This window comes from Mytilus trossulus, chromosome 14 (assembly GCF_036588685.1).
Source record: "Mytilus trossulus isolate FHL-02 chromosome 14, PNRI_Mtr1.1.1.hap1, whole genome shotgun sequence".
In the NCBI taxonomy this organism is placed as follows: domain Eukaryota; kingdom Metazoa; phylum Mollusca; class Bivalvia; order Mytilida; family Mytilidae; genus Mytilus; species Mytilus trossulus.
In genome coordinates this window covers 19,125,525-19,151,871 of record NC_086386.1, presented here as the reverse complement: position 1 = coordinate 19,151,871, position 26,347 = coordinate 19,125,525, and the positions used below count along the sequence as shown (strand labels likewise).

Genomic DNA, 26,347 nt, shown 5'->3' with positions numbered 1-26,347 from the left:
ATAACCAAAACAGTTTTTACTGATTAAATATCAGTTTATAAATAATAAACATTTATAAATAGGTCTTTAGAGATTGTAACCGAATTTGGTATAGTTTTATTCATTGTGGAGTCACTTGTCTGCCCATTCATGTCCAATTTATTGGCGTAATGTTTTCTGGTCTGTGCGTCCGTTCGTTGTTCCGTTCGTTCGTCTGTACCGCTTTAGGTTATAGTTTTTGGTAAAAGATTTTGGTTAATGTAGTTTAATTGTTGATGAAGTTAAAATCCGATCAACTTGAAACTTCCTATACATGTTCCATATGATATGATCTTCCTAATTTTGATTACAAATATTAGAGTTTTATTACCCCAATATCACAGTCCACACCATTGAACATAGAAAATGATATATAGAATTTTCATTCCGTTGTATATTTTTCTACCCCTCGTCCCTTAAAAACGAACGAAAGAACGAGAGAAAGAAAGGCCGAACGAACGAACGAAAAACAGAACTAAAAAATATAAATTGCAATATGAGATAATTTCATTTTATCATTGTATGAACAAAATTTCATTTATTTATTTTGTTCAGTACAATGGACTACTAATTATATCTGATTAGATTATTATCATATTTAATATTCATTTATAGTTGTGATTGTCTGATAATATAACTATATATACGTTTTATTACATTACGCGAACCTTTGCCTATTCTAGAGGTTCATTTCGTCCAGTAAATATATTTTAAAATACATGTAAAAATAATATTCAATATATGAATTGTCCCCTAAGTCGTACAAACAAAGAGTTGTAATATATTTCTTTGCAAAACTATATATAAATACGGATTTTCAACCATAGTAAACGTTTATATTTTGTAGCGATGACATAATAAGTTCAAACGGAGGGTTACTTGTCATTTTGAGTGAATTTTGTAACAGTACTCGTGTTCGCGTCTGGTATGTAATTTGAATGACAGTACTTGTGTTCTTTCAATGGAGTAATTTGTGTACAGTTACTTGTGGTTTATTAAGGGAGGTATTTGCGTAACAGTACTTGTGTTTTGTCTGGTGAGTAATTTCTATGGTATTACTTGTGTTCTGTCTGGTGAGTAATTTGTATGGTATTACTTGTGTTCTGTTTGGTGAGTAATTTCTATGGTATTACTTTTGTTCTGTCTAATATGTAATTTGTCTGACGGTACTCCTGTTCTAAGAATGGAAATAGTTTGTGTGACAGTTATCGTATTCTTTTATAGTGGTTAATATATGTGATATAAATTCTCGTGTTCTATCTCGTGAATAATTTGTGTGACATTGGTTAATTCTTTCTGGTGGTTAATTTGTGTGATATTACTTGTGTTCTGTCTATAGTATGTAATTTGTGTGACGGTGTTTACTGAATGTTCTGTTGAGTATGTAATTTGTGTGACGGTGTTTACTGGATGTTCTGTTGAGTATGTAATTTGTGTGACGGTGTTTACTGAATGTTCTGTTGAGTATGTAATTTGTGTGACGGTGTTTACTGAATGTTCTGTTGAGTATGTAATTTGTGTGACGGTGTTTACTGAATGTTCTGTTGAGTATGTAATTTGTGTGACGGTGTTTACTGGATGTTCTGTTGAGTATGTAATTTGTGTGACGGTGTTTACTGAATGTTCTGTTGAGTATGTAATTTGTGTGACGGTGTTTACTGAATGTTCTGTTGAGTATGTAATTTGTGTGACGGTGTTTACTGAATGTTCTGTTGAGTATGTAATTTGTGTGACGGTGTTTACTGAATGTTCTGTTGAGTATGTAATTTGTGTGACGGTCATCGTGCTATGTTTAGTGAATAATTGTGTGACATTGGTCGTGTTCTATCTAAAATTAGTGATTTGTGTGACAAAATCAGTTTGATTTGAGATGCACTGCCACATATCGTAGTACCGTGGATTTTACAATGATATGTTTACCCTTACTTCTCCACTTGAGATCACCTCCAGTTTTTTAGTGGGGTTTTTGTTGCTTAGTCTTTATGTTGTGTCCTGTGTACTTTTATTTGTCTGATTGTCTTTTTCATTTTTAGCCATGGGCGTTGTCAGTTTGTTTTCGATCTATAAGTTTGACTGTACTTCTGGTACCGTTCGCCCCTCTTCTTTCACTTTAGAAGGAAAATCATAGCACGTCGTATGCAAAACACATTATGTCTTATTTTTCAAATACTTTAAAGAGCTAAGTAGCAATCTATTAAAAATATAAATATTTTGACAGATAATCTCCCGATGATTATAAACGGTGTGACAAACCTTTCATTCAGATTACACGAAGGATTTATTATTTTTCAGCTATAACATTCAAAACATTACATTAACTCCAGTTTAGATTTTTTTTTAAAAACGACAAAACTTTTCAACTATATATTGTATTTATGCTATATTAAATGCCGAATTTAAATTATTAAACTGAAGTTATCTCCCATATCACATGTATCATAACAAGGAAGTATTATACGTATTTTGAGACACTAAAACTGTGCTATTTTTCATTATTTAACAGGAAAAATGAGTAAGTACAGGTCAGAGATACAATTTTCTTATTATAAAATGAAACAAATTATACATAGTTACATATTTGCATGGATTTGTCAGTTTAATCCACTATGAAATTTGTGTGTTCTATATTGACCTAGTATATAATTAGTGTTACATTTATAATAAATGAATATTAACTGTATTTGAATTGTAGGACATGACCTATGTTCACTGCCTTAAAATTCATGGCATGTTTCAAACCGAAAGTTACTGTTCAATACATGCCTATGAGGATCATAGATCACCAAATTTAAATGATTTCGACTATTTGGGTCGACTTTACTTAATGCATTAAATCTGCGCACTCGCTGCTCCCAAGATTGCTAATAATAAACAATTTATTCATTTTAGTATGAACATACATCAACATTTTCAATGCAAAACTTTATTTTGTATATTTAGAATGTTCTCAAAGTATATGAATAAAGATTTGTGATAATTTTAAATTCAAAAATATTTCTTCTTTTTTCGTAAAATGATGGACATCTTAATTGGGTATTATTTTTTTTTAACGTTTCCTCAGTCCATAGAAATAATAATTATAATAATAATAATAATAAGAATATTTATTGTTCCAATCAAGAACCCTTGGTCAATGTTGGTGGGCAGCATGAGACAATACATCATGATTTGTAACAGAAAACATTTTTTATAACATTGAAATGAAACATTGAAAGATAAAAATCTTCATTCTATATAAATCACATAGATCTACGTTTAATTCCAGGCAGGACCTGAACAATAAAATCATTACAATTATATATCATTGATATTACATATACATGATATATTTATTTACATTTCGTCTAACATCTAGGCATTGAACGATACAGTTCCCTAAATTTTTAAGTACAGACAAATTTGCATTAGTAGTTAACCGAACAATTTTTGCCTCATTTGAGAGATATGAAAAAATGACAAATACTGCTTATCTAAAAATATCTCCCTTTCATCTTTGTAAACTGGACAACTAGGAATAAAATGTTGTTCATCTTCAACCAGAATGAAAGTTAATTTGTTACAAAGCCTTTGGTCTCTTTCTACATATAAAGTTTAAGACTTGTCTCTCTTATTTGAGATCATGGGCAATGGTTCTGATTTACATATGGCACTTCTCAATTGAAAATTGTTTAAGATAGATACATTTCTTTTGAAAAAAACCAAGTTTTAATCAGGGCCATAACTTGGTCTCCAATACTGAGTAGGCAGGGGTCTTGGGGCCGCCGAATTAGTAGTTGACCAAGGGAAGCGAAGCCCCCGGCAAAAATTGTAATATAAAGGTTCGAAATATGTCTTTGTAACCTCCATTTTTGTATCTCAGTTATTGATCGTTTTTGTTTCATATTTACTGTATGAAGAAATGCATTAGGCAATCAAAGCCGGCTGATAGACAATTGCCTCGGATTTTATTCCACCAAAACATGAATCAACTTACAGCAGGGTACAGGTTTAAAAGTAGAAAAGTGGAAACATTATGAGTGGTTAACGCTGCAATAAAAACAACACGCATTTAAAAAAAACATCTTAATAAATACGGTATTAACAAAAAAATGTAAGCTAGTCATTGTCCGTGAACGCTAGTTCAACCTTTTTTGTTCCACTTAAATCCCCATCGTTTAAGAACAGCTTATACGTTAACTTGTCCTACATTGTCCGTACAATGGACATGAAACATGGCTAAACCACACAATATGTCCTCGTTCATTGTTGATCTACATCATGTCTTTAAACACCGAAGATGAAAATAAGATCTATCACAGCCAGCATGAACCGACCGACAATGTCAATAATACTTAATTTCTACTTCTCCTAAAGAAAAAACAAAATCTGTGACTGTCAAACTTTTTTTCGCGGGAAATGAATAATTGCAAATCCAAATGCCGGATTACTGGCGATAGTAATCAGACTGAGATTTCGATACATACATTTGTTATAGCACACAAGCTGAACGTCAACATTAATTACTATTCTGAGTATGCATTACTTAATTGTTGAATGATACCAAAAACGCAAACATGATTTCTCTCCTGCATGTCTAACTTTTTTTATGGTCCTTTTTTCCTTTTTCCTTTTTGTTACAAAACATTCAGACGGTAGTTGCGGCCCTGTTTTTACTTCAGTTTCAAATAAGTATTCTACTCTTTGCATGCATCTGTTCTTTTCATGTTCCCAAACTTTAAAAAACTATTACACATTTTTGCCTTAATGACTTTGATAAAATAGTTAAGCCTGTATTGTTTATGGATGAATACCAGCATTCAATATTATTATCGGGTCGATGCCGTTTTAATTGACTTCTAGCATTTTGGTTTAAAAAGTATGTATTTTTTGCTCTGTTTTAATGTAAATGCACAAAGAATTATATTGATACAGAGGTTTGTTTTTTACATAGAAATGTAGAAACATCGATGTCAGATGAGAACCCAAAGGCAACACCAACCAGAGGTGTATCACAAATATCTGATGGTAAGTATACTTTTAAGACATAAAACACAACAAAATGTTGGAGTTTCTATTACTTTGTTTAAATAATATTAGAGGTCGTTCATTTACAAACGTATCAAACGTATCGTATACGTTGACGTATCCGCATCTGCAGATATATCCAAAAATATTATGTGATCCCGACCTTATTAATAAGACCATGCTTCATTTAAAAAAAACTATTAGGAATCTCTTCGAAATAATCAAACATACACTTTCAATATTTGTGATAGTGGTGTTTTAAAAAAAAAAAATAAGGGTTTCTATATCAACTACTTTTACATGCCCTTAAAAAGGAGTCAATGTAGGGCAGGTACACGAATATCGTACACAATCCTTTGATAATCTAGTTAAAAAAATATTTCAAGATCTTATATGAATAAACAGAAAAAAATATCAAATGTACTACTAATATACATGTAACGAAATTTGAGTATTGTTCATTTGCGATTTTATCATAAAAGGTAATAAAAAGTACTGAGTATCACTCTATTTGTCAATTAACAATTTGGTTATACGTGAGAACAAGTTCATACACAAACAAGCAACTGATTTTACCGTATTCATTCCTATCATGCATGTAAACTGTTCCAACTATCCGGAATATCTTTAAAAGTCGGGTTACATATTTCACAAATTCTCGATATTTCTTAATTGTTTTGTAAATTTCTGCATTATAAATTATTCAATCGCCAAGTTGCATTATTGAAAGTACATAGAATCAAAGCTCGGGTTCATATTCTGTTTTTTTGGTATATCTGCAGATGCGGATACGTCAACGTATATGATACGGTTGATACGTCTTTAAATGACCGACCTCTTTTAGTAGATACATTGTACGCAACAAAGATTTTGATATTTTCCTTTTCTTTAAAAAAAATCTTTCAGTATTATATAAAAGACACGCTGTTACAAACACATCATTTTTGCATTTTAATTATCACAAGGTATTCTTTAAAAGAAATTGGAAGTTCTATTCATTACTTTTTACATTTAAATATGTATTAAATTACTTTATTTATGTTTAATCAATGTATTTAGTTACGGTTGTTGGTTTGGTTGATTAATGTTTATAATATACATTTTCATTTTCATTTTCTAAATGTCCCTGTGGCACATGCTTATTCACGGTTGTCATTCTGTTTAACGTGAAAGAATATATAACGGTAGTCAAGTATTGCGAGACGATCGTACCGGATCGTAAAAGAATTTTAACGTTAATTCTGGTTCAGAATTTGTGAAAAAATCGCTTAATTTTCAAAACGCGGATCAAATCCGAACAAAAATTTATGTCTGTCGAAATGGTTCAACTTTCTCAACATTATTGTGCAATAAGATTAAGAAAATATTGAGTACTTTATGAAAAAGCACAAAAGGGTTAATGCATGTCTATGTAGTTGATTAAAAAAAATCACGCTATTTGTACCTATAATGGTCATATTTCAATATATCATGATATATTTGAAGTTTAATCTTTGGTGTATCGTACTTTACAATGAGAGTAATGCTCTTCCCTTAAAGTGTTAATCTGTTAATAAAAACCTTGAATTTTGTTGAATTTTCATCAAACTTGATCGTGAAAGATCAGGCAACATTTAGATCATGAAAGATAATGCGTGACCACACTTAATACTAGTAAACAGAAATCAATATTTTTTTCTTCCATTTGGTATACCTGCAACTGGTTGAAGCCTGTAACTATTTTGATAAGAATAAACGTTAAAGCTTTTTTTTTTATTCAACACTTTACCTTGAAAGTTAAAAACTAATTAAAAACGTCTCTAAATCAGTGTGAAAATTTCATATCTGCGAATCGGTTTAGTACATTTCAGGCAGACTGCCACTATTTAGCCAAATTGAATGATACTGGTAAGCAACGTTTAAACCAAATTGTTAACCATCAACCAAAAACTTATAGCAAAAACAGCATCTTTTTGCACAATTTGAGATTAAACGATAGCTATCATTTTGTGCAACAGTACTTTCTTAAGGTTTATATATCTTTATATACAACGGGGCAGATGTTGATTGATTTCCAGTGATTTAACTATATACTACTGACTAAAGTATACCAGAGCGCAAATGCTGGACTGTCTCGTCTGCATTACTTATGATTATATATTTGTTGAACGTTTGTAATATTAAGGGATTTACTAGAAGTGTCAAATACACTGAAGATTGTGAATGGTTCATAAAAAGAGGCCAAGGTCAGATGAACCATGCCAGACATCCCGTACACCAAATATAGGTGTTCTGATCCTTACAGTACCTTAGAAACTGACAAATGTAAAATTTATGTTTGGAACATAAGATCGAAAGTATAGTAACCTGACCGACAGCTAGACATAGACATCTTACTATCATTCAATATATCAAATACAATTGACGTCATATATGAAACATGCAGACAGACATGTAACCATACACCAATACCATGGCGCTTTAGCATACAGGTACAATGTATATAGACAAAATTACAGACAACATACAACGAACATTGCCAAATGATGCATGATAATGACGTCAATGTCATTTGAAACCTTACAGAAGTAGAAAATGTACACCTTACAATGATAACAAAAGACAGTTATCCTAAAGCTTTACAAATCCGCGATACGGATTTGACCACAAAACTAAATCTGTATCCATAAAATGAGACAAAGTCGAGGTCAGGTGAAATTGAAGAATAATTTGAACGTCTTCGTAGCATCAGATATTTCACGATCCTTTTCACGATCTTCAAAAAGCGGTACGTGATCCTTTACGATCCGAAAAATCTATTTCTTTTTTTTTACCAAGTTTCAGATTATGTTTATAAAAAATAACTATGGGAACGATTTGATTCATTCAAGTAGAATGTCCTTATTCGGATATAAGTAGTTTACTTTATTCGAATTTGGGGGAAAATCATGTTTGTTTCCATTCTTTTGTGTCATTGAAATGTCGAGAAGCAATCTGCCTTTTGTTGTGTTGTGAAAACTATGAACTTTTAAAATTTGATTTTCTCACATACTGATCATAATGTTGAACCATTTTGACAGACAGTTTTATTTTTTTGTAAATTTGTCTGAGTAATTTATTAAATTACATTATTCAACTACCTTTCATATGTCTTCTCGATTAAATTTCATTCACGGTCCGTTTCCAGAGCTTTCACGATCGTCTCGCAATACTTAACCACCGTTAGATATTCTTTCACGATCATTTCAACTCGTCACTTGTATACCAGTCCCATTTAATTCCATTATAATGACGACGATGTGTAAATAAATAGGTAAAAGTGTGATAAAAATAGGGGTACAGTAGTCAACATTGTGTTATAACGTTGATTACTATAAAAAAAATTAAAATATGTAACAAATAAACACAAATAGGCAAACATACAAAGCATATTAGTAAAAATGAAAGACAGGGCTACACAAATTTTTGTGATTTTACTTTTCACAATAGCACAATAACACATGTCGATATGTATAAGTACAGAGACACATCATATGTAACAAAGAAACATAACAAGGCATATATACAAAGCCCATTAGCATAAATGAAAAACAAAACTAATTTACAGGTACATATTAATGTATATGTTAAGTCGTTGTTTTAATGTCATTTCAATGGAAAATTATGCATTCATCTATCTTAAGGTAACATACCAAAGTAACTCGTATATCAAACTGTAATCGTCTCATCCGCTAATTGAGACAAATCAAGATGCGCGAAACAGTGCTATAATCTATGGCCATCGGACACACGAAACAAGGTATTGAACACTTTTTTTTCGTAAAACATTAGTCCTTGCATGGAATGAATTGTCATCTTTTCCACATCGCTTCGATGGTCTCGTCGTGTGGACTTTCCCCATTCGAGAAGAACCAAGTCTTTAAAAAAAATGCATTATTTCTCCCCTTAACAACAATAGTAAGAAATGAGAAAAATACGGATAGGCTCGGAGTCAGAATATTATCTTGTGGAGGACTGTTAACTTGTGAAGTAACCTGTCTGGCTCGGCGTTTCGGTCTAATATAAATCAGCGTTCATCAGTGATTCATATCATATTACAATATTCTCGTCCTGATTATTTGAATTTGATATTTTACGTCAAACAGCCTTTTATGTCTATCACCATCTTGATGCTTTCCCGACAGATTATGCTTACTCGTTTTTAAATTTTGGGTTTTTGTATGACAAAAAAAAAAGAAAACTATCCACCAAAGATCAAACGACTTTTTGAAACCGACAGTTATTGGTCCCGAAATGTCTTACACAATGGACAAAAGAAGCTAAAATGAAGAGAAAGAGCTTAAAATATATATATATATATATAAAATGAAGACAGTACATTTTTATTTCTTAAAAACAAGTGTATACACATTGATAAAAAGAAGGCAGTGGTTATTAGTCCGAATAGAAAAAAATAGAAAAAATGTCTATTCGTCCGGCCATCAGAAAGAATATATGTTATCTGGTATTATGCTTTTAATCCGGCCAAGCATGAACAACAATAATGAATATGTGTTTGGTTAAGTGGTTATTGTAGCGTCCAATGGAGAATTTAGTGGCAAATGATTTTCTAAAATGCAAACACTGAGAATGAAAGTCTAAAGATAATAATTACATAAAATATTGTGCACATGATCAGAGTGAAATCGACAATTGCAATTGATTCATATATATAATTGAAGAAAACAGACAGACAAAGGCTATTATACTATACTACTGTTGCGTTTATTCATCACCACCGAACCGGAATCTTTGCTGGTGAACAATTTGTCCCCAAACATTATACCAGTTCGGTAGCCTAACAGCATGAAAACTAGTAGGTAGAATACTACTGGTTTTTTTTATCAACACCGGTCCGGAATCTCTGCTGGTGGACAATGTGTCCCTGAGGACAATCTGTCCCGAGCCTGCTACCAGTCCGGTAGCCTAACAATATGAAAACTAGTATTAGATATTCTACTGTTGCCTTTATCATAAAACTTGCACACATTCATAAATTTTTGTTTAACTTATGTTTATGTGCTGTGTCCTATCTTTATCTGGTAATTTATTTTAATAGTTTTCGATATAGCATGTGTCCTAACATTATCTGAATGACAAACATTTTGACGATAATATATCTGACGTTCAAGATTTATTGAAATACAATGCAGGTCAAATAATTTCTGTACTAAACTACATGTAACAATTATCCATTATGCGCATAAAATAGATTTTTGACAACGAAGTATTACAATAACCACAAGTCTTGAGACCATATTTTATGAAAGGAGGAGGCATAATAAGACCGCCTTTTTGGTCTGTAGTATTTGAAAAAAAACATATATATATAAATCTACCAAACAACACATAAGTCTGACAGCCATGCAAACACCAAAAGGTGACACAATAACTTCATTTTGAGATCTTATCATTAGTATTTAGACATGAACAACTGCTTTACCCCAAACATGTTTTGGGACAAAATGTACTGAATGTTAATGAGTGCAATATATCTTTTTGGATAAAGCTGGTGTTCATATATATTTTGACCACTATGCGAGAGGAATCATTTCAGGTCAAATGTTGTGTACCTTATTTTCGATACAATTGAGGTAATTCATTGTTTTTTCAAATCACTAAAATGACCTCTTTTATTTAATTTGTTAATTTTGTTTAAATTACAGAATCGGGTTATTTCAGTATCCCTCCTTCTCCAGGTATGCTTCAAGTTTCTGTAATATTCAAAGGTACGTATCAATTCAATTTACATATAGGTTTTACTTTTGAGTCATTGTTAACTGTACAATTTGCAGCAATCGCAATACAACGATATCGTTCGGTTCACACATCCAAATTCCCTACAATAACGTGGCACTATTTTACCACGCTTTTTTATTTTAATTTTAAATTTGTAATCAAGAAAGGGTACAAATTGTAATCAAGGCACGAAGGATAAAGTGAACGTTTCTGTCTATCTTATGATAGCATTTTCAATATTCCGAAATGAATATTGCATGATGTAACATGAGTGCAAATTGTCAAATATATTCAAAGGCAAACGGGTTTCGGTTAATCAAACTAATTAATGGTTTGACCAAAAGCTACATTTAGTTTTTAGCAATTGAAAGATGGTTGATTTTGTCCAATTCTCAACATTTCTCACATTAACAATGTTCAGTGCTCACCTGTTTTATGGCTTTTGTCGAAAAGCACAGATGGAAAATAATTTTGAAATATAATTCCATTGTATATCCTTTTGAACTATAAAATCCACATTCAACTGAACTGTATATCAATGAAATAATTATTTCCTGGTTTGATAACCTTGTTGTTCCCTCATTTCACACGTCAGTTGTTGGAAGTAAGGAATGCATGATGGGAGTGTCTGTAGAAAAAAAAAACTATTTTGATATACTAGAATACGTAAGATACAAATGTTTTATTATGCCTCTTTCCGGCAAATACTGAAGGCAGTTACTGATACGTCTGGCCAATGTGAAGCTTATGTTCTTGTTTTTTTTCTTCATCTGAACATCACTGGTTAGTCTTGTGTGGACGTAACGCACGTATGGTGTATTCTATGTTTCACCTGGTACCTTTTGTTGGCTATTATTCGTTTGTTTTTCTGTACTTTATTTCCTCCCATTTATTTATTGTAGTTCTGTCATGTAATGTTGTCATTTTAATGTTATAGTTAACATTGCCATTAAAGCGTGAGGTTTGGCATGCAACAAACCAGGTGCAACCCACCATTTTGTCTTAAAATGCCCTGTACAAAGTGAGGAAAATGGCCATTGTTATATCATAGTTCGTTTTTGTGTGTGTTACATTTTAATGTTGTGTTTTTGTTGTGTCGAAGTTCTCTTATATTGGATACGTTTCCCTCAGTTGTAGTTTGTAACCCGGATTTTTTTTTCTATCGAGTTATGAATTTCGAATAGCGGTATACTACTGTTGCTTTTATTAAATACATACAGAATGTGTCGACGTTAAATTTGTTAGCGGTATCCCAACCCCCTAAACTGGGACAGTGGTAAAAACACAACATAAAAAAGAACTTTAAAATCCAGTTAAAAAATGCTGAACTCATCAGATGGATAAAAATACAAGTGGACGTAGATGGGTACTTGTACATTTCAACAACAAAAAGACTCTAGGTACAAATCTGCGAGTACTCAAAGTTTTCTGACATCTAGTTCACAGCCTCTATCAACTAAGAAAAAAAAACATGCAGTTAAGACTAAATTAACGATCCGTACATATCCAACATCCAATGGATTTCGTGTAAAGACGTCATAAACAGAGAAAAACATGACCTTGTGCAATGCCAATATACAGGTATCTCAGATTGTAGATACCAGGATAAAGTTTTGTATTTACACCGACGCGCGTTTTGTCTACGAAAGACTCATCATTGACGCTCGAATACAAAAAGTTAAAAAGGCCAAATATAGTACAAATTGAAAAGCATTGAGAACAAAATTCTAAAACTTTTGAAAGGTAATTTATTCCTGAGGTAGAAAAGCCTTATTATTATTAAAAAAAATCAAAAGTTTTGTAAACAGTAAACTTAATATGACCATATCATTGATGATTCATGTCACCACAGAAGTATTTAGTATTTCAAAAAATCAAAACACATTTAAGTAATTTCTATTTGGGACACCTGGGAAATGCGCATATGATGTTGCATGATTAAATATGTTTTGCAGGTACAACAAAATCTCCCAAATTTTTTTTTAAAGCCGAAGACTGGATATTTCAGTGTATTTTAAATATAAGTTGCTTAAAAAAAAAAAAAAAAAAAAAAGACACAAAGTACAGACCTGAGAGTACTTGTACTGGTAAAAAATAACTAATAAAAACGATTTTTTTTTATATATCAAATAGAACACATCCAACATCTAATGAATAAAATGTATAGTTGTCATAAAGTTTGGAACAGTAAGAGAAAAAATAAGACATTATTCAGTGTCAGAATATAAGTGTCGACAGATTGTTATGATGCAAATGATATTTGCGAATAACAAATAATTATACTTTACAGTTTAATTTCAATTACCTATAACAAAACACTATTAATACCAATGAATACAATATTATTCGAAGATCTAACAGTGTTGTTTTTAAAATTAGTTACCGTTTAGAATAAGTTTATGGTAGGATTGGTAAGTTTACTCTGGACGTTTCTAAGGATAAGTTATTCCGTTAACTTTTTAAAAAGTTTCTACGGGTATTGCCAAACTTGCAATTAATTTTTTGTATACATTGAATAATTTAAAAAATGATTTTTATGGTAACGTTAAACCTGACTTAATAGTTGACCAGACTTGCATAGACTGTTCTTATTGAAACCAATCACGTAACTACAGACAAGAACATAGCAAACAAGTTGTGATATATAATACCGTAAGGCGATGCCAAACGAATATCCCCTTCCAAAAAGTATATTAACAACAGGGAAAGAAAAAATCGTCCCTTTTGTCGAATATATATATTTGTAAAGTTTATCGTAAAACGGAGATATCTAAATATAAGAACGATCAGTTATTGTTGTTAAATTTGGTTTATTTGAATAACGTTTCTTTGCATAAATTTCGGCAGTTTATTTCTAGAACAACCCAGTGCGGTATGGGCTTAGTTCATATTTGAAGGCCGTACGGTGACATATAGTTTTATTGCTGTTAATTGCTGTGTTATTTGGTCTCTTATGGAGAGTTGTCTATGTGCCTGTCTCAAGTCAGGAGCCTGTAATTCAGTGGTTGTCGTTTGTTTATGTGTTACATATTTGTTTTTCATTCATTTTTTTACATAAATAAGGCCGTTAGTTTTCTCGTTTGAATTGTTTTACATTGTCTTATCGGGGCCTTTTAAAGCTGACTATGCGGTATTGGATTTGCACATTGTTGAAGGCCGTACGGTGACATATAGTTGTTAATGTTTGTGTCATTTTGGTCTTTTGTAGATAGTTGTCTCATTGGCAATCATACCACATCTTCTTCTTTTTTTTTTTTATATCATTGGCAATCATACCACATTTTTTGTTTATAAGTATCATCAAGATATAAACGGTAAGTGTTGTTGAATATATCAATTAAATAGAACAGATAATCTTTTAAAAGGCAATGTCAATCTTGTATTTCAGAATGTGTAATCGAAAATTAAACTGCATGTATTGTTATCGTAATTACCTCTTTACTATATTTTCGTCTTTGCACAGAGTGTTTATTTTTAACAATTTCCATAAAGTTTAAAAACATAATTTGAATGAATTATCATTGATATGGTTATATTTATAAATTTACTGTTCACAAAATTTAGAATTTTTGAAATACTAAGGCTTTTCTACCTCAGGCATAGATAACCTCAGCTGTATTTGGCAAAACTTTATGGAATTTTGGTCCTCAATGGTCTTCAACTCCGTCCTTTTTTGGCCTTTTTAACTTTTTGGAATTCGAGCGTCACTGATGAGTCTTTTCTAGACGAAACGCTCGTCTGGCGTATATACAAAATTGAGTCCTGGTATTTATCATAAGTTTATTTACTACCACTGGGTCGATGCCACTGCTGGTGGAGATTTATTTCCCCGAGGGAATCACCAGACCAGTAGTCAGCACTTGTGCTGACATGAATTATCATTGATATGGTTATTTTTATAAATTTACTGTTCACAAAATTTAGAATTTGTGAAATACTAAGGCTTGTCTACCTCAGGAATAGATAACCTTAGCTGTATTTGGCAAAACTTTAAGGAATTGTAGTCCTCAATGCTCTCCAACTTCGTACTTTATTTGGCCTTTTTAACTTTTTTTTGGATACGAGGGTCACTGATGAGTATTGTGTAGACGAAACGCGCGTCTGGTGTATATACAAAATTTATTCCTGGTATCTATGATGAGTTTATTGAAACCACTAAACAACAGTTCCTTCACCTTAAACTGAATGTACTGAACATATTCTAACATCTGTGTTGCCATGATCAACCATTGCATGGTCATAATTATAGATTAGATGGTTATAAAACTTTGAATACATGAAATACATCTGGTTTTCTACCTCCGGGATATATAACCTTAGCCGTATTTCTCAAAACATTAGGAAATTTTAGTTCTTAATACTTTTTTTAGCTTGGTGCTTTATTTGGCCTTTTTAACATTTGTTTATTTATGCATCACTGATGAGTCTTTTATAGACTAAACGTGCGATTGGTGCCAATATATAATTTCAATCCTGGTATCAATGATGATTTATTGTAAAACATAGTCTCTTTTTACATTGTATCGTTGCAGGTGTATGTAAACCAAAAATTCATCAAAACTTTGGCTTCATCAAAGAACAAATAAATCCAGAAATTGTTATTGAAGAAGTCCAATCGGATTCACAGGAAATATTTTCTTCCCAGAAGTTGTCTGAATTGAGAGCTATAACAAAGAATCATAAAAAGACTGACCATCTTGTGAAACATCTACTAAGGAAAGGGGAAGGTCCTTGTAAATGTTTTCTTAAATGCTTGCAGAATGACAATATACAAGCTAACTTCATTCTAGAACAACTAAAATTTTTGCCAGGTAGGTTTACTCAAGAGATAATTCAAACAGCAGTGTAAATTTTAACATCGAGTTTTCACAATTCCTGTCAGTATAGCAAAGTTAACGACGAGTTTATTGTAGTGAATTAAATTTTGGTTCAGAATTTCGATCAAATTGTTGGATAGCGTCATGCTTCTAAGATGCACTGTCTCCCTTATTGTGCTATACCAAATACTTTAAACAAGCTTATTTTTGCGAAATTTTTATTGTGAGTAGAAATTAAAGAGAATCGGAAATAGACCTACAAAGGGTAAAACGCGAAAAAAAAAATTTCCGAGAAAATGAGTTGGTTTATATTTTTACATAATTCGTGACTGCTAATTATGATTGTATGGTGCTTTGTTCTGAGCTTAACATCTTGTTTTTCCATTTTGGCAGATAAATCTGTTCCCATAACTACTGCATACAACATTGACTTAAAGGATTTCCAGGAAAATTTTGATTGTATCGTAGAAGAATTAGAAACAACTGATGTTATAGATCCGCTTCTTGAATACTACATCATTTCTTTAGATGACCACGACGATCTATTTTACACCAAAAAAACAAGAAAAGAGAGAAATTCTCAGTTGATACATACTCTAATTGGGAAGAAATCAGACAGCTGGATTCCAGGATTTGTATTTGTATTAGATCATACTAACCACAGCGGACTACTATCAGTTATTCAGCATAAAGGAAAACGGATACTTCCGAGTAAGTACGAACAACAAAAAATCATTCATCCTTTCAAAACTGTGCGAAGTTCTTTTCAAGTATAAGGAAACTGTAAATAAATGTTCCCACCTTTGCTGTGTTTTCGAGATGGACTTGCTTAATTGTCAAATCCAAAACAAGTAGTCTCAAGTAGTCTCATACAATTGGTTACTTTCTGATGTTGTCTGTTCTATGGTCTGGTTGTTGTCTCTTTGACACATTCCCCCTTTCCATTCTCAATTTTATTGAAAAAAAGGCGACCAATTTTAATAATTTCTTCTGTCACAACAACTTCTCAAGACATGAATATATAGAATCTTGAAGGTAATAATTTATCATAAATGTCACACCCTTTACTCTCCAATATGTGCTCCTTTTATAATTTTGTTTCTGTGTGTGTATTTTGAAAGATGAAATAAATAAATATGGTGTCCATTACATGTTGTTAATTTATCATATTGATATTAAAAAATGATCAAAAACAGTGATTTTAATAAAAACAAATCAAGTGTAATGTTTTTACACATTATATAAGGGTCATTGATATATTTTCATCTACTTTAAAATTATTGTTTCAGTTTTCACAGAAGGACTTCTATTCAATTCCGCAGCATATGAAATGAGTATCAAAGTTAATGGTTTAAATGCTAGTTCCATAGAGTTGCAGCTTGCTCAAAATGCCGAAATTGACAATATATGCCGACGGGTTGCTAACTTAACAATAAGCAACATAAGGCGAGGATCAGTCTTGCTGATGGTGCACCCAATATCTCCAGATACATGGAGAAAATCATCTGATTCAGAAAAGATGAAGCTTTTAGAGGAATTCGTACATCAGCTTTTAGAAAGTACGGAAGTGAGGAAGCTTATACAAAAAGAGATAAATGTGACGATAGATGTGAATGAAATTAAAAACGTATTTGGCGACCCTCTTTGGAGAGGTAGGTGTAAATGGAAAATTATTTGCAATATATATTTAAAGGAAAATAGTTTATTTGATTTTCAACTTTGAATTCGTTTTTGCCCTCTATCTATTTTGATCTGAGCGTCACTGATGAGTCTAATAGAGTCGACATTCGAGACTGGCTTATCAAATTAAAGACATCGTATCATTTGGTCTCTTGTAGCAATCATACCACATCTTCTTTTTTATATTCTAACTTTGCTCGTTGCCTTAAAACTTGCATACACATTATTCTTCTGTAATTTGGGGTTTATTATTTCTACCTCGTTCCATAGTTAAACAATGAGTATCAACATAAACAATCACATCATGGCTAAGCACTTTTGCGAAGTCAATTGTCATAGTTTTCAAATAACCTAGAATTATAGAAATGTTTTAAATCAGAAAGAAATGGCCAAGTATATGTTTTCCTTTAGTAGGTATTGACTACGGGGTTGAGGTATACATTGTAAACCTTTAAAAAACGCGAACCTAATAGAGCACATGGCAACTGGTGAAAAAACATTGAAACTATGGATTCATACACAATCATGTATTCGAATTATTGTTGTCTCAATTTCTTGACCGTTATCTATTTTAAAATAATCATAGTGTATTATAAATATAGTAATACAAAAATGTCTAATTGCAAAGGGCATCGTTCTCCGCTGTATATTTAGTGTGTAACTGCAGGACATGGACAGTCACTTGTCTCAGTAAAAAAAAATCTATATATTTCTATATATGCCTTAATATAACACCAGGTACTTAATTTGCATATTAGAAAAATGTCAGGCGGTGACCAAATTCCGTTCAGTGCCGCTTTCTCGGCATTCAACCCCACTGAAACTTTAAATTGATTTATCTTTACAATGGCGTATAACACGCCTACATTTGTTGTCGGAATCATCCGTAGCAATCCTGTCAACGTATGTCAATCGTAATTATTTCCTGTACCGACAAAAAATTGGAAATAAAAGTCTATCAGTAAATGATTAATTATAAAAACTGTTTCAGAATAAAACTATTAATTTTTGTCTGAATAGAACTTATCACTCAGTTAGTAAAAGTTGTACAAGATACCGTCAAAAAGATCCCATGTTTTTCCCATGTGTCATTCATTCTCTCTTTTGACAATCATTCGTCGGTTTACGAAATAATTACGATTGACATACTTGGGTAGGATTGCTTCGAAAAACAAAAGTAGGCGTATTATACACCGTTGTGAAGATAAATCAATTAAGATTGACTATTTAATCAGTTTTAGGGGGTTTGACAGCCAAGAAATCGGCTTGTAACGGAATTTCGCCACCGGCTGAAATTTTTCTAAAACGTGTAAAAAAGGGGGGAATATTCTAAGACGCGTGCCTGTAAACATAGGGACAATTTTAGCTTGACATAAATATTTATTGTAAACTTCATAAATACTTTTTGAGAATATTTTTATTATTATAAAGTTAGGTGAATGAACGACGTATCGCCTATGACCCAGGCCTCCCCTTTTTTCGTGAATTAAAAGCAGATGTTCCTGTAAGTTTCAGTGTAATGCTAGCTCAATCACCTCTAAGATTTTTTGGTCTTCAACTTTAGGAAACAAGGTGCTCGTTTTATTTGAATTAAAACAAACTCAAACGTAGAAATGGTAGATCCATGTTTATTTCAGTAATTTTAAAATTCAGTTACTTGTGTTTGGGAAGAAATAACATGAACACATGTATTATGAGCTTTTAATGGTACTTAATTTTCTGTTTAAATAATGTATAATTGTTGATTAAAAAACAATATCAACAGGTTTAATCACTACGATTTACTACTTTACATACGGAAAATATGTCCAGGGAATTGATTCCTGGAAGGAAGCAATTAAAATAAAGTAAACTTCTTCTAAATATGAATTAATTAAAGAATTTAAAAAAAAAAAGTATATGTTCATAAGTTTTATAATGAAAACTATCAATTGAGTGATAAAAAAACATATGCATTATTTTTTTTTGATTTTTAGGTTTCTTATGATTGTAACTTTAAAAGTGTGAAGACATGTCTTGATTCTTAACGATTTCAAAATTTTATTACAGAAAACTTCAATAAAAAAATATCCATTATGTAATACGAGTTAACGGAAACGATCATTTTCATTTGATATCTTTTTCTACCCCCCCCCCCCCCCCCACATGTAAAATGAAATGTTAGTTTTTGCTATGAAAATCTCCCATCACTTTCCCTTTCTTTTTGATAAGAGGAACTGTATTCTAATTGCTGGAATATTCCACGTGTATTTTCTAACTTATTTTTATGTACTCTAAAACTGGTTGAAGTAATGCTACGTTTAGATAATTAAATTTTAATTGACAAAACAGTCGCTAATGCTAATAGTTAACATGTTTTGATTCATTAGTTAGAAAATCGACAACAATGTCACCGGCCAAGCAGCAACTTGAGGACAATTGGACATTTTTAACAGAAGAACTTGAAATAAGAAAAGTGATGGAATACTTAGTTGGAGAAACAGTTATGTCTGACAGGGAAACACAAACAATAATGCAAACGTCTGGAAGGAAAGACAGGACACACAGTTTTCTCCGTTATTTTAAAGAAAACCTAGCTGATTCGAACATGAAAGATTTGATTGATGCTCTTGTGAAAACAGGTCAAACCAAAATTGCTAAGAAACTGAAAACTGAGTCAGTTTGCATAGGTATGTACACTATTTAATAGGAACACTGATGTTAAAATATGACTGAAAAGCATAGTATTTCATAACGTGATTTATCAATAATTCTTTTCTACGGATTAGTTCGTAACTATCATATTTTTACAGTCCAGGTTCAAAATAAGAACTACTTTTAAAAATACAGATGCAGTAACTTGCAGTAAAAATGTTTATCGTGAAGTGTTTTGATTGTAGTTTAGTTTCATTAGTTTCATTTTATGTATATCTTTTTTTAAATTTCAAGCATTTGAAATCTTTTTTTTTCACTACTGTTTTTCTGTGTACTCTTATGATGGTGACACTACACTGTCTAAATAGAACAAAGTCTTGTAACCATTGACTAAAAAGAAATTTAACAGATTTAAAAAAAAAATTGTGCTGTAAGTTCGAAATAAATGAAGAAAAGGGTTATTTTAAGCCTAAATGATAACACTGTGTTTAACAATGATTTAAGGAAAAGCAAATGTTTATCCAACTTTCTTTGACACCCCAATACTGAGTACCCTACATATAAGCAAAGCTTATTAAGAATTAAATACTCCTTTTTATAAAATTATTTTGGGTGAAAAATCGTTGACCAAAGTACATTTGGTTTAAGAGCGGAAGCGATTCCTTCTTAAAATATGCGCAAGTTCAACGCTTTAACAAACCTATAAAATTCATTAAAGTAACATTCAATTCATATATTTACTTTTTTTGCTATGGTTATGAAAACATGATTCCCATCATGTTTTGCTTTTTTAACTCGTGTAATGAATATTACATTTAATTTTGAAATGATAGTTAATTTAAATTTTAAAAAAATAACCCGAGATTGTTGTTGAAACATTATGTAATGAAATTATAAAATAGTTCTTGAATAACTGGTCAATATCGTGATATATGGACTGCCCACAGGACAGTGGTATTGAATAAGATAGTGATAATGACTGAGTAGAAGGCAAGGTCATTATTACTGTCGCAGTCAATACTACTGTCTTACGAACAGTCCATATATTAATGACCAGTTATTCAAAAACTATTATGTTTATATCATTGAGGAACCATGTTTCAGAAAATTCTCATAGATGCAAAATGTCCAAAGCAAACTCGGAGAGTTGTACGATTTTTATGGCAAAGAGTTAAAACCAGTCGTAGTAATAATGCCATTCATTTTAGTGCAATTTTTCAGTATATGAATACTAAATCAAGTTCCCTATAATGTAATAATTTACCAAAACATCAAGTAAACAATTCAACAACTTAAATATAATGTTGAAGACAGAAAAATGTTTTATTGAAGGGACATCTCTCAGATAATCAACGCCCCAGCGGTCATTATCAGATGGAAACCAAGCCTTAACGGTCATTAACAGACGGAAACCATGCCCCATCGGTCAATATCATGTCAAAATCCGTTAACGACCGGTTTTCTGGTCCGTTTCGTTCTGTTTTTGACCGATGGAATTTATTACTGAAGAGTAATGAATGGCATGTGGTCCCTTTTCATCAAATAAGATTAGTTTATTCTCAACCGATATGAAATAATATTCATTAATAAAGGGTATTTGATTCAGATTACTTTGGAACCAATCAATAAAATAAACCAGTTGAAGTTAATAGTGGTTTTGACGTAGAATTGATATTAAGATTTATTAAATACATTTTGTGCTAATCGACTATATAAGGGTGTTGTCATTTTGATATATTTATGCTACTGACTATCTGTTGTATCAATAATTCAAATATCCAAATTATATTTAAATACAGATTGTCTGAGAGAAACGTGTAATGCAGAACAGAACTATAATACAATTTTGGATGAAATGGTCAGTTCAATGATGCTACAAACCGTTGCGAAATTTGACGATGAGAAGATTCCTCACCACATCAAGAATATTTTAACACCCCAATGCGGCAAATCAAGAAGGGATCGAGCTCATCTGTTTATGCAATACGTTTTGGTGAATGACGACGTTCTACGATCATTTGAGGATGTTTTCGAAGCGACTAATTCTATTGATTTGGATAACCACAAATGCACTACCCACAAACCAGGCACTTCGAAAAGTAAGAAATATCAAAGCTATCATACATTCGTACTCATGAACTTCTTGATATTGTTAAGAATCAAATGGGCAGCACAAAGATTAGAATATACTTGGACTCAATTTGAAACAAATTCTAGCAATTAAAAATTAGGAAAATAAGATTTTAATTTGATTCAATAAAACTTCTATATTCTTCGTTGCATATATATCTTGAAGTGAATAACTGAATATATATAACCACTGTGATCAAATAACGAGCTGAAATGCAGATTAATTTATGTAAATTGTGCTTTTTGTCGAGCCTGCAACTTTTGTTGTAGAAAGCTCGACATAGGGATAGTGATCCGGCGGCGGCGGCGGCGGTGTAAGCTCACTTCTTGAAAGCTTTATATTTTAGAAGGTAGAAGACCTGGATGCTTCATACTTTGTATATAGATGCCTCATGTTACGAACTTTCCATCAGTCACATGTCCAATGTCCTTGACCTCATTTTCATGGTTCAGTGACTACTTGAAAAAAAAGTTAGGATTTTTTGTAATGTTAAATTCTCTCTTACTATTAGGAATTGGATAACTATATTTGTTATGTGCGTACCTTGCAAGGTCCTTATGCACGTCAGACAGTTTTTACTTGACCTCGACCTCATTTCATGGATCAGTGAACAAGGTTTAGTTTTGGTGGTCAAGGCCATATCTCAGATACTATAAGCAATAGGTCTAGTATATTCGGTGCATTGAAGGACTGTAAGGTGTACATGTCCCACTGGCAGGTGTCATCTGACCTTGACCTTATTTTCATGGTTGAGTGGTTATAGTTAAGTTTTGTGTTTTGGTCTGTTTTTCTTATACTATATGCAAAAGGTGTACTATATATTGTGTATGGAATGATTTTTAGGTGTACATGTATAGCTGACAGGTGTCATCTGACCTTGACCTCATTTTATGGTCCAGTGGGCAAGTTAAGTTTTTGAGTTTTTGTCTATTTTTCTAATACTTTATGCATTAGGTCAACTATATTTGGTTTATGGAAATATTTTATGACCTATTTATCTGTTACGCAGGGTTTATTTGACCTTGACCTGATTTTCACGGTCCATTGCTAAGTGTTAAGTGTTTGTGTTTTGGTCTGTTTTTCTTAATTTATTAGCAATAAGTCAACTTTATTTGTGTATTGAAGAATTGTTAGCTGTACATTTCTGCCTGACATGGTTCATCTGACCTTGTCCTCATTTTCATGGTTCATTGATCAATGTTTCGTTTTCTTGGTTAATGTTGAGTTTATGTGACAGTTGTAATAAAGCTTTATATTTAAGTCTATCAACATAATAACAATGATTAGTAAAGAAGGCGAAACATTTCAGCGTGTGCACTCTTGTGTTCCATCAGTAAAATAATTATAAATGATAGAAACAATTTTGAAGGACATTAAGAAAAAAGTACTTATAAAGCCAGTGACGTTGATTTTTAAGACACATAATTCATTGTGCATAAGCAATTTAAATAGTACATGGCTATTATTGTGCGTCAGAAATGCTTCTACTGGATTTATCAATGATTCATCATCAACAACGTTGAAAGTCAACAATTGAAAGCATTGATCATTGATGGTAAATGTCGGGTTGTTTCTATAAACTCTTTTAATATCGTGGATTAAAATAAACATCTTCTTGTTATCCAATATTAAATACACGATCTCCACGCAGTCTTTTTTTTAGCGATGCAGTTCTTAGAAGCTTAAAGCTGTTAATATTTAAAAAAATAATTGACATGAAAGAGAACCTGCATCTTTATATAAGTTCCGAATAGAAAAAAATTTATTCTGGCATCATTCCCATTGGAACAAATATCACAGTATTGGTTATAAATGGAGAATAAGGTATTGATAAGTTAAAACAGAAAGAGATAATACAGATTTATTTAGAACATAGCTTTCTGGGATAAAAATATACGTTGAATCGTTTTAGAGCTAAATGACAAAAAGAGACAGAATCAATATATTAATATATACGAGGTCATGTTCGTAAGTTAGAAAACTATTTTCAGATCGGTTTAAAAGTATTTTTTGGCCAGATATAACATCTTCTCTAATTAGAATATTGATATACATTTGTTAACATTGGAAATATAATAAAATGTATTTCCTATTGACATGTTTTTATTGACAGGTGCATCGTACTTCCAATCGAATTTGGTTGAAACTAATAGAATTCATTGTTCGTTTACAGTCCGAATGGAAGCGAATGGTAAGATACTAATGGTTTGAATATTTTTGATAGCTATGTTAAAACATTATTCGGTCTATTTAGTGTAGTGCATGCCTTGTTTATTTTACCTACACTGGCCATCTGTTCCGTAGAGGCAATTTGAGACAAGCCGTTCAAAAATGATTAATCGCTGGATTCAATTAACACAAGAGTTAGTTTTTGAATGCATAATATCAAATAGCTATTAAAGCTACCAGGATTATTAGTTACACAGTGTGTAATTGTCCTAATACGAGAATTTATCGGGTCAATAAAATTCATATCGGGTGAGGCGAAGCCAAACCCGATATGAATTTTATTGACCCGATAAATTCCGTATTAGGACAATTGAACACTGTGTAACGAATTTATCCTGATTTTGTTATATTACATATTATTATATTTAAATTCAAAATAAGGACAACATCAACCAAATATATTTTAGATATTTAATCTAAAACTGTGACAAATTAAATTATTAGGACTACGAAGCAACTCATTTTATTTTATTAGGTCAATGGTATAAGGGAGATAATCCAAATTGACGTAATAAATAAGGGAGATAATTCCTATTGACGTAAGAAAAAATTGTACTGAAATTTATTAGGACAATATCAGCCAATCAAATTGCGAGAAATTACTCTAAATCAGGATAATATAATTTATTACGTCAGACGCGCGTTTCGTCTACATAAGTCTCATCAGTGACGCTCATATTAAAACAGTTAAATGTTACAATGTTGTAGAGCATTGAGGACCTAAAATTCCAAAAAAGTTGTGACAAATACGGCTAAGGTAATCTACTCCTGGGATAAGAAAAGCCTTAGTTTTTTGAAATATCAAAGTTTTGTAAACAGAAAAGTTATAAAAATTACCATATTTTTTTTTTAATTTTGGGGCCCTTTGTAGTTTGTTGTTTGATGTGAGCCAAGGCTCCGTGTTGAAGGCCGTACATTGACCTATAATGGTTTACTTTTTTAAATTGTTATTTGGATGGAGAGTTGTCTTATTGGCACTCACACCACATCTTCCTATATCTATATAATTGATATTCATGTCAACACCAAAATGCTGACTACTGGGCTGGTGATACTTTCGGGGACGAAACGTCCACCAGCAGTGGCATCAACCGAGTGGTATAAAATAGTTATCAAAGGTACCAGGATCATAATGTATTACGCCAGATTTTCGTAGAAATTAAATTATTAGGCGCTTTTGTTGAGTTTTAAGAAAGCTCTTGGAATTGGAACTAAAGCTTGCCATATGGAATTCTTACTAGCTATATAATCAGGTTAAATCCACCATTTTTAACGGGAAATTCCTGGATCAATTGCAAATCAGGAATATCACAGTTGCTTATCACTATTTACGTTGATTCATAGCTTTTGATTTTTTCACTTTTATGGACTTCATCTTTTTAAATATGCTTTATTTAGATTTCAGTAGTTTTGTTATACTTTTTTTTTTATCTATATGTAGGATCACTAAGTATATCATCATCATTTACTGAAAAAGAAGATGTAAAAGTGGTTGTAGAGGAAGACGTTGTAAAGGAAGTTGTAGTAGAACAATCTACAGAGAAGCCGCTTGAACATGGACTTCCGAGTGAACCTTACATAAAAGATCTAAAAGGTATTTCCTATAGTATATCCAGACATCGAAAATAAAAGAATGCTATGCGACTGTCATACACGTGAGAGATTTAGCTTGCTCTAAAACTAGGTCTAATCTACCATTTTCAATACGAGAATTCCGTACCTAGTCAGGAATTCGACAGTTGATTTTCTATTCGTTGAATTGTTTGAATTTTTTATTCTGCGTTTTGTTAGAACTCTTTCCATTTTGAACTTTTCTTCGGGTTAAGTATTTTAGTTATTTTGCTTTTAAAAATCGTCAATAACACTTTGTTTAAACATTTGATGTATTTAGATTTATTTTGAAAAATATAACTAATTTCCGTAGGAGATTTATAACAACGATCACATCGCTACCTAAAACAAAAGTGAATAAGATATATTATTGTATAGCAATATAATATTTACCACAGAAAGTTACCACAAGTAAGCGTGCACTAAATTCCAATATTGCACTAGTGCAATAAATCTTAAAAATTCA

General features: G+C 31.7%; 1 protein-coding gene across 1 annotated transcript in view; it reads left to right on the top strand.

Annotated features, from left to right (window-relative positions):
* The first annotated feature begins 2,459 nt into the window (after window positions 1–2,459).
* LOC134695956 (uncharacterized) overlaps window positions 2,460–26,347 on the top strand; it is a 33,135-nt gene continuing 9,247 nt past the window's right edge. The window contains exons 1-10 of the mRNA XM_063557458.1: window positions 2,460–2,530; window positions 4,949–5,022; window positions 10,707–10,769; window positions 15,312–15,590; window positions 15,990–16,307; window positions 16,886–17,248; window positions 19,646–19,945; window positions 21,710–22,009; window positions 24,155–24,232; window positions 25,712–25,864. Of these exons, the coding sequence (XP_063413528.1) occupies window positions 4,965–5,022; window positions 10,707–10,769; window positions 15,312–15,590; window positions 15,990–16,307; window positions 16,886–17,248; window positions 19,646–19,945; window positions 21,710–22,009; window positions 24,155–24,232; window positions 25,712–25,864 (1,912 nt within the window). The 5' untranslated portion in view covers window positions 2,460–2,530; window positions 4,949–4,964. The remainder of the gene's footprint in view (window positions 2,531–4,948; window positions 5,023–10,706; window positions 10,770–15,311; window positions 15,591–15,989; window positions 16,308–16,885; window positions 17,249–19,645; window positions 19,946–21,709; window positions 22,010–24,154; window positions 24,233–25,711; window positions 25,865–26,347) is intronic.